A 10,257-nucleotide genomic window follows, 5' to 3' on the forward strand; every position below is an offset into this window, starting at 1 on the left:
TACAAAACGTTACAAACCCTTAAAACCAATAATTTTGCTAAGTCTTACGATATCTGGAGAGGGGATACAACCAGGACAGAACAGTTGGAACATGTCCAGGAGAGGTGAAAGGAACGCACCCCAAGTCTGTGAAATTTGTCGTGACATAGGCATTGTTGTGCTTCGAGCGACATCTACCGGTGACATCAGAATACTAACTTTCAAAATTATTTCAAGCAATTGGGACATGGGGATTCCCATGGTATTTATCGATATAAAACCTGCTTTTTCACTCCATTTGATAAAAACGTGATCTAATTGTGTTACAGGTTTGTAGATTAACCAAATTATAATTTATTTTCGCTGGATGGAACTAGGGTGTGGGGCTTTAACTTACCTTACACCTCTTCTTATATTGGGCATATCTTTATATGTAAAAGCAGACCACACTTTTTCATGATGCAAAGTAGGCTACATAGCTGTACTTTTATTTATTTATTAATTATTGATTTAAAAAAAAAAAAAAAAAAAAATCGGTCGCCAGGCGGGCAACCTTACTGTGGGTTTTCAGGGCGACAGGGGGTTTCCTATATTTCTATCGACCTGTTTAGTCAGTATAGTGCACGCTTGAAGTGCTTGCGTCACAGGATCGAACCACCTCGGTGGATCCATTCAGCTGATTTTGAGGTTTTTTCTCGTTCCAACTAGTGCACCACAGGTAATCAAAGGCCGTGATATGTACTATCATGTCTGTGGGAAAGTGCTTATAAAAAATTCCTTTATGCATTAAGAATAATCTAGCGGGTTTCCTCTGATGACTACGTGTCAGAATTACCATATGTTTGACATCCAGTAGCCGATGATTAATTATTCAATGTGCCCTAGTGGTGTCGTTAAACAAAACAAACTTTAACTCTACTGACCTCAGGTGGGATTTAGCTCAGTCGATTAAACGCTAGATTGAGGTGCTTGCGTCGCAGAGTCAAATCACCTCGGTGGATCCATTCAACTGATTGGGGGTTTTCTCGTTGCAACCAGTGCACAACAACGGTCAAAGCCCGTGGTATGTGTTTTCCTGACTAAGTAATAATTACCAAGTGCATATAAAAGATTCCTTAATGCATTAGGAATATATACAGTGTAGCGCGTTTCCTCTGATGACTATGAGTAATAATTACCAAATGTTTGACATCCAATCAATGTTCTCTAGTGGTGTCGTTAAACAAAACAAACTTTTAACGCTATCCACCAAACGTCAAAATACCCTAGTAACCATAAACATCAAATGACCGCAGTTTAAAGTCACAGACCTTAGTTTTAAGCTATGGAAATTAACACTTAGTTTGATTAATCTACACATCTATTACTCATCTCGATAAAATTACAACACAGTGAAACAACAGTCTGTGACGTTGAAACGAGGAAACACCCATAAAAAAAAGTATAACCGTTACTTCTCAAAGAGATGCGCGTTTTTAAAATATGAAAAATGTATTTCGTGGTATTAGAAACACCAGGATGACCAGAAACACTTCGGATGTATCGACAACCATAATCTAAACAACAACAAAATCTAATTTCAGTACTTAAAAAACCCCGGCTATAATGATGAAACATACGTCGTAGTATTTAAAAACTAGGACCTGTCACTTTAAAATGCGCAGAGGTGTCGTTCAACAAACATTCCTTTCCTTTAAGCTTTGACCCACACTTTGATGTTATTTGGTATAGTGCTACCTGAAACTCAAAGAGGTATGTATTTATGTGAAAAAAAATAAAAATAACAACTACACAACTACTGGTTGGATGACACCTAAAGAGTAACATCTCCAAAACTAAATATATGCTACGAGGTCCAATATTCGTTCGGGTTCAATATTCGTGCGGGCACTAAAAATAACATCTCGCACATTAATGTGTTCAGGATGACGTTTGTTTTGTTTAACGACACCAATAATGCCCATTGATATATTAATCATTGGCAATTGGATGTAAAACATTTGGGTAATTTTGACATGTAGTCTTAGAGAGGAAAACCACTACATTGTTCCATTAGTAGCAAGATATGTTTATATGCACCATCCCACAGACAGGATAACACATACCACGGCCTTTGATATACCATTTTCAGGATGATTTCCAACTGTCAAAATATAAAGTACGTTAACTTAAGGAAACATTGAATCTTTCTTGCCAAATTTGCAATAAAGATACGTTTCAAACAATATTTATCACTTTTCACCCAATTCCAAATTTCCGCTTCTAAAAATAGCCATCAAATAAAACATTTTAAAATTTGACAAATTGTCAAATCGTTCACATCTGCATTATGAACGTCTTGCCTAAAGATATAACGTTACCGGAAACTGATTTAAAAGTGCAATACACAACAAAATATTTTATTTTCAGTGGTCAACAAAATTAACATAAAAAATGTCTCATCTGCTCCTTTATTTTAGCCATATATGGGTACTCGTATAGTCTTGTGTCATATTACAGTTACTTTTATTGGAATGGACTAAATCTGTATGCTTGTTTAATCCAATGTTTGCCATAAATATTTTTTAAAATTATTATTGCAATTCAATGTAGAAAATGTATGGAGAACTAATTTGCACTTGCAGGTTTCGTATCTTGGTTCATAATCTTTCTGTATTCTTGTTCGTCGACCTTATTGCTATATCAAAAACCGTTTTTACAAAATAAGAATTAAATACCCAAAACATGGAACAATATTTAATTTAATAATTCATTTATGCATTCGTTCACACTTTCTTCTTTAGTAAAGCTTTCTTTATTATTGTTATCTTATTATTGTTATCAGGCGAGTAGTAATAATGGAGTATTGGCCGAATAAATAGTCAACACTTTAGCATGTTTAACCCAGAAGGCAAAATCACTACACATAAATTGAAAAAAAACTATAACTAAGTCGACATTATATTCATAACAAAACAGTGTTTATCGAAAAAGTTTATTTTAATAGAGTGTTAAATACACATTTAGAAGACTACTATTATTTGTAAATTTTATAGACTACGAGACAACATGAGCTGATCTGCCAGAAACTGTTGAACTAGATCTTTGCGCGTGTAAGAGTGCGAGCCAACTTGAGACAAATAGGTTTGGATTGTAGCTATATCACATTTAACAAAATAAAAATACATGTTTAGCTTGAAGCACATTAGTTAGGTTTGGAAGACAAATCATAATAACATGACAACATTTTTTTTACCAAAAAAGAAGAAAGAAAGAGGTAAACCTAAAAACAATCGCGTATATGTGGTGCATTTTTATAATGTATTGCATGCTAGTATATATATAAATATTCGTTGGGTCGAACTCGGAAGGGTCGAATACACCGCAACGCTCGAACCAAAAACGAAGTCCCGAGTTACACTTATACGTTGTTGACTAAACGGTTGGGTCGAACTACCCGATGGGTCGAACACTTCTCGAGCACCGACGGGATTCGAGCCAATGTGATATACAAAGTATATATATATATATATACATATACATATACATATACATATACATATACATATACATATACATATACATATACATATACATATACATACATATACATATACATATACATATATATATATATATATATATATGTATATATATTCAAAACCTTGGATGAGACACTAGTGGATAACTAACTTAGACTGTCTTCAATTAATTACAAATAATATTTTATTGGCGACTACAATAACTCATTTAAATTAAATACTGAAACGTAAATAAACGTTATAAAATAACTCTTCAAATGAAAACTTAGAAAAAAACACTACAAGTAAAAGAAAAGAAAGGAAAGAAAAATAACTAAATAATAAATAATGATGTTTTATCTTTACCGAGCGCATTACTCCTAATTAATGAGAGTGAAAGTAATATTTATTTACTTTCGTTAAAACATTCTGAGTTGGATTTGTTTTCATGTTTTTGTCTTTTGATATCGTAAGAAGTTGGTATTATCAATTATAACAGCGGCAGGTGTCTTGTTTCTGTCATACAGATAATAACTTGAATACGTGGAATGACGAATTAATATGCCTTAGCTATGACGGTGAGTAATGAGTTATTGAAATACTGTTTAAATATAGTTTAGACACCACTGTGTAATGATCGCGATAAACCTTAAGGTGAATTGTCAACAGGCAAATATTGAATATGTATTTTTATATGCGGTTCCAAAATGTCATTTTGAAAGTGGTCTCTGTTGCCAAAAGGCAGAGTCCTGTTTAAAATCGCGCTTTAATATCACTTTAATACGTATGCTGTAATAGTCCTCGACTCCTATTAGACTGGAAAGTAAGTGGCAATATTATTTACAGAATGTATCTTTGGAGTCATTCATAAAGTTCCCTTCAGTTAGTGACACGAATTGTTCTCCATCGAGTATCTAGGCTGGAGATGTTCCGCCGCCGCCTTTCTTATCCAATATAATCACCACACCGGCAACAGCGGCAAGAATGACCGCCACAATAGCTAGACCAAAGGATGAACCGAAGTCAGGTTTCCAGTAATACTTGTCAATCGATACTGCAAAGATGATAACTGCCAGTAAGTAGCACACGGCTGAAAAAAGAAAAACAAAGAGGAAAACTATCAGCGACAGATTTTAATACATACATTTCTGGTGTGTGTGTGTGTGTGTGTGTGTGTGTGTGTGTGTGTGTGTGTGTGTGTGTGTGTGTGTGTGTGTGTGTATTTCAAGCTATTTGTTTCGGCACTTCAACACCGAGATAACATCCATAACATTGATATATCCGTAGTGTTTAGATATACCATCAAAGAGACAGACTTCTACCACAGACATACTGACCTGCCGTAAAACAGATGATGGCGTTTACAATAGTGAGGTCGCTGACCGACTTGCATTTGTCGGTGAACATCTGCAGGACGACAATGAGGAAGGCCACGTTGATGCCCACGAAGCCAAATATGGCGAATGCCTGGGTGGCACCGTACCATTCTGAGAGAAAAAACAAACACAGGGTAATCTTATGGAACAACATGTCATATAAACGAATGTATATACTGACACACAATGAAAACGCAAAACAGATATTTTTCAATATTTTGTTGTGATTAATGAAAAATATATTTATTGGACTTAAAAAACAATTTATGAGAGGAAGCCATTGATTGGTACTTTTGTCTGGGTTTTAATCCTGGTTTTGTTCTCGTTACACATACAATAGCAGAAACACACAAAATGGTGTGAAATGCGTTCACTACATGCTCAGTCATGCTGCATGCAATGCACGTGAAATGCCAGTATGTTGACACATAAAGGTCACGTAACGGTGTCATATTCCTCGTCACATTAAGAATGCCATGACTAGGAGAAGAACAAAGGGAGCGAGCGTTGGGCATGGTTCAAGGGGGGACTTCGCAAAGCCAAGTTGCTAGGACCTTCAGAGTCCATCCATCAACTATTGGAGGACTTGTTGAACGTCATCAACAGACCAGGAGTGTTCGTGATCGACCTCGACCTGGTCAACGTCCCGTTACGACTCCACGCCAAAATCGGCAGATTCGACGACACCACCTCCGTGACCGGTTCAGAACTGCGACGATGAAAGCAAGCAACACGATAGGACGTCATGGAAGGCCTATTCATCCGATGACGGTCATCCGTCGACTCAGAACGGCTGGACTCAGATGCAGACGCCCGTATAACGGTAACATCATGACATCGCGACATCGTGCTGCGAGACTACAGTTTGCTCTCCAGAATGGTAATCATCCACCAGCCTTTTACCGGAGTATTGTTTTCTCTGTCTCCTTTGCCGATGGAAGAGCACGTGTGTACAGGAGACTCCAAGAACGGTACGCTGACGGATGTGTGAGGGAACGTGATCGGTTTGGCGGCGGTTGTCTGATGGTATGGGGGTTAATTAACTGTGATTTCAGGAGTGATCTCATCATTGTCCACGATGCCCTTACATTCCAGCGTTATGTTGACGTTATTCTAAGACCAGTTCTCCAGCCACTTTTGAGCCGTCACCGAAGACCAGGAGGTCCCCTTCTGTTTTAACAAGACAATGCCCGTCCACATACTGCAAGAATTACCCAGACATTCCTGCAACAAGCTGGTATCACCTTTATGAACTGGCCCGCCGTTTCACCGGATTTGAACCCAATTGAACACATGTGGGATGAGTTAGGACGTCGTGTACGTCACCGCCAGCCACCACCGCGTAACGTCGCTGAGCTTACACAGGCGTTGCAGGAGGAGTGGAGGAACATTCCTGTGGCTTATTTGAGATGTTTGTGTCAATCCTTTTCCCGTCGTCTTCACGCATGCTCACGGGCCAATGGTGGACACACCAGATACTGACCTTGATATGGGGGGGGGGTTGAACTTTTTGATTACGAATGCAACTCGATTACTGATGATAACTGGATATGTTTCCATATGAATGTATCTCATGAATACCAGTCATTAATGTCATATTACATTATCCATCAATTCATTAATAGTTTGATTTTATTTGCAATGAAAAGTTTTTTTTTTGTTTTCATTGTGTTTCAGTATATTATGCAAACACTATGTATAGCGATGCGTGGTATAACCGGTATACCGCAATATGAAATTTCAACAATATGTACGCGATACTTTTCTTGCATACCGGTATATTGCCCTTATATATTTTGTAGGTTTGTTAGTCACGAGTATGTTATTTTAAAACAAAAACTACCAGTTAAAGAAAAGAAACAATAGCTTCACTTGTTCGGAACTAAAGCGAAAGCCTGATTGACTGTGTGGTTAAACATAACACGCATGTATCATATTCAGAACAACGCTAAAACAATTACTTGCAAAGGCCGATATTTGGCATAATTTCCATAGGCATAAACTTCTATTTTTGTAGGGTTTTTTTTTTTTACCCGAATTAAAAGAAAATTCCCAAATCTGGATAACAACGTTTAATATTATAAGCATTACTACCAAACAGCTATATAGGGTTACAAACGCATTTTCCCCATGAAATACAACTAATTTTTCGGGTAGAATGATGGAAATACATGGTAAAAAGGTCTCAAGTTTGCACATTTTGCAGAATATCTCTAGCGTTTTTGCCCGAATTTGAAGATTTACTAAAGCACTAGGGGAAAGATACCCCCTACCCCCCAACCCCCACCCACTGCCCCCTGTCTCGTACGCTTAGTTTCGGATAGAAAAAAAACGTGTTTATATATAAGCTAGTATTTGAAGATTTAATAACATAAGTTACCAATGACAATGCTTACTGGACATTTTTGTTTTAACTATTTTGTAATTTACTAATTTACTAATTTTATTGTTATAGAAAATGTACATGCACTTTATAAATTCTAATATCTGAGAACTGGTCTTCGCAATATATCATTGTACGTATCGCAATTCACGTTCCTGTATAGTAATACGAACATTTTGGCAATGCCCATCAATAACTATTTGTATTGGCCAATAATAGCGACAGTGTTTAAGCAAAGTCATAAGTACCAGTAGAAGTACTGTTTATCACTTATGGCGGGACCTGTCTGAATAGACTTGTTTGCTTCGAATACATTTTCACTTGCATATTCTTGACGTCGTTGATAACAATTATTTAGGAATTAATAGTTTAAAATCTATTTTGGACATGCATGTCTATTTTGGATATCCTGTTCAAATTGAATGGGGAATTAATTCTACTCGGCAAGCCTCGTGAAATTCCCCATTCTTACCTTCAGTTTTCATTAATTTCATTAGCCTTAGTAACTAGTTTAACGTGTCCATATACCACTAGGGTTTCGAACACGCCCATCCCGAGTCCGGTCTCCGATAGGATCGGGGGTCTGACTCGGGACAGGGATAACCTAACAAATACGGTCAATTTTGAAATTTTGAATATTAATACCAAAAGTATAAAAAGGGGTAAAATTGGGGTTATTAAATTTTGACTGCGCCCTTAAAGAGAAATATTAACATTCCTAACCTACATAAACTACCAATATAATATAATTTCGGCGCAAATTTAGATGGGCTGATCCACAATTAATAACAATTATTGAACAGTATTCATTAAGCCCATGGGAGGTTAGGAGGAAAGGCTATACGGCATTCAACTTATTTTTGTGCTTATGTCCAATTAAGGTTCAAACACGCTGTTCTGGGCACACACTTCAGTTATTTGGACTGTCTATCCAGAACAGTGGGTTAGTGGAGAGAGAGAGGTGGAGAGAGAGAGAGAGAGAGAGAGAGAGAGAGAGAGAGAGAGAGAGAGAGAGAGAGAGTGAGTAGTGGTCTTACACCTACCGAGTTGTTAAAACTCGCTCTGGGTGGGAGCCGGTACCGGGCTGCGAACCATGTACCTTATGTCCGATAGCTTAACCACGACGCCATCTAGGCCGGTCTTACCTTCAAAGGATTTAGTCAATTACACCTATATTGTTAGGGGACCAGCCTTACCCTTTCCGCTTCTGGTGCCTATGGTTATCGACATTTACTTAGGTGTCGCTAAATAAAACATTCCTTTCCTTGATAAAGTCTGGCTCATACAAAGAGCATCTAGTTATTCAGTCTGGACTTTAAACTTTTGTAAACACGAGCTCCTGTTGGCGTACCACTACTACTACTACTACTACTACTACTACTACTACTACAACTACTACTACTATTTCTACTGCTGCTACTACTACTACTACTACTATTTCTACTACTGCTACTGCTACTACTACTACTACTAGTACTATTTCTACTGCTGCTACTGCTACCACTACTACTACTACTATTTCTACTGCTGCTACTGCTACTACTACTACTACTACTATTTCTACTGCTGCTACTACTACTACTACTACTACTATTTCTACTACTACTACTAAAAATAACACTACTATGTCGTGTGGCCTTTGAATCGTTCTGATTTAGAGATCATACACACTGCGTATGTAAGTTATACTGCGCCTCGCCGCATGAGCGTAATGGTCTGTCATCGTTATTACAAATAAAAATAAACTGATTAGGCCTACACTCAATATAGGTTTGGAATACTAGTATATCTTTGGTGAAAAATATTGAGGAACATACCCCTCCTCCAATCCCCCCCCCCCCCCAACTTCCGCTTCCCTAGCTACTGCGTTTTGTTCATCATTTATAAGAATTATTTTCAGGTTTACGGCGAGACTTCTTGAAATCGGTATTCAGTCAATACAAAAGCCAATATTGAACAACACGTTGCTTACTTAAACCTGACCGACTTGTAAAACTTGCCACGATTCGGTGGTTTAAATACGTACACAAAGAGCATGTCTTGGTCTTTTATTTTTATTTTACACATATTTTAAAAATACATGTATACAAACCGATATACCACAAAAATGTGCAAAGACGGATCGAAAATAAATTTTGTTTAAATTACAACCTGTGGATCATTTTGATCATCAACATATTGGTACACCACTATTTTAGAAGAAAACAACTTCAAACGTGCGTTCGCAAATATGTTCGTTTCTTCTTCTTTTTTTTCCAATGAGTATAATATTTTCTTATATGATAATAATTTATGTTATGTAAATATAATAATTTAAAGTTAACAGACTGAAACCAAATGAAAAACTGAAAAGATATGTCAGCTTACCAAGACCAGTTCCATCCACTGGGCTACACGGGGACACAGCGTTTGATTGAGCATTACCACACACTCTCCATAGACCATAATACGAATAGGTATTAACAGTTATATACACTTTGGCCCATGCAGATACTGTGAACGCAATCCAGCTACATATCTGAGCTAAGAGTAACACGATAAATGCTACTTTCGTCAAAGTGGAAGCGCCCATGAAACTATCTATGATACCCATGATGAAAGCTGTTGTGTCACTGCGGCAAATTATGTTATCCGACTCGCCGATTTGTTTGGCGGTACCCTTCACTTTTATAGGCCTCAGTTGCTACAACAAGGTGCACCGTGCAAGGAATAACAAAGATATCTACAACACACATCCCCATACAAAACGTATCATTAATTTATTGATCGTTTGACTGATGAACAACTGCATAACGGGATTAGTCTTTGGCTAATACAATTTTCCATAACTTAACCACATTTTAATAGTTTTCAAGGATACATTACGCATAATAGCAAAGCTACTCGCTCATAAAAATAGTCTGTGTGCCCCTCCCAAAATTGTAAAACCAGTTACGCCAATAAGATACGGTAATAAATTATATCCAGAAATGATCACAAGACTTGTAGAGAAGCAACTTGTTATACATACGTTTATGAC

At 37.2% G+C, this 10,257-nt stretch overlaps 1 protein-coding gene across 1 annotated transcript; it reads right to left on the minus strand.

Moving 5' to 3' along the window:
• Nucleotides 1-2,939: 2,939 nt before the first annotated feature.
• On the minus strand, nt 2,940-9,904 carry LOC121372316. The gene is made up of 3 exons (XM_041498610.1): nt 9,606-9,904; nt 4,817-4,966; nt 2,940-4,569 (listed from the first exon to the last, which is right to left on the minus strand). Exons 1-3 carry the CDS (start codon nt 9,829-9,831, stop codon nt 4,394-4,396), a joined length of 552 nt encoding a protein of 183 aa, XP_041354544.1. The 5' UTR covers nt 9,832-9,904; the 3' UTR covers nt 2,940-4,393.
• Between the last annotated feature and the right edge of the window lie 353 nt (nt 9,905-10,257).

The sequence above is a fragment of the Gigantopelta aegis genome, chromosome 4 (genome assembly GCF_016097555.1).
Source record: "Gigantopelta aegis isolate Gae_Host chromosome 4, Gae_host_genome, whole genome shotgun sequence".
Taxonomy (NCBI): domain Eukaryota; kingdom Metazoa; phylum Mollusca; class Gastropoda; order Neomphalida; family Peltospiridae; genus Gigantopelta; species Gigantopelta aegis.

Excerpts from the sequence above, each read along its gene's own strand:
- LOC121372316 (XM_041498610.1), bottom strand. The coding sequence starts at position 9,831 with ATGGGTATCATAGATAGTTTCATGGGCGCTTCCACTTTGACGAAAGTA. Across the intron at positions 4,967-9,605 it reads AGTGGATGGAACTGGTCTTG|AATGGTACGGTGCCACCCAG; the intron begins GTAAGCTGACAT and ends TTTTTCTCTCAG. Across the intron at positions 4,570-4,816 it reads CATCATCTGTTTTACGGCAG|CCGTGTGCTACTTACTGGCA; the intron begins GTCAGTATGTCT and ends TTCTTTTTTCAG.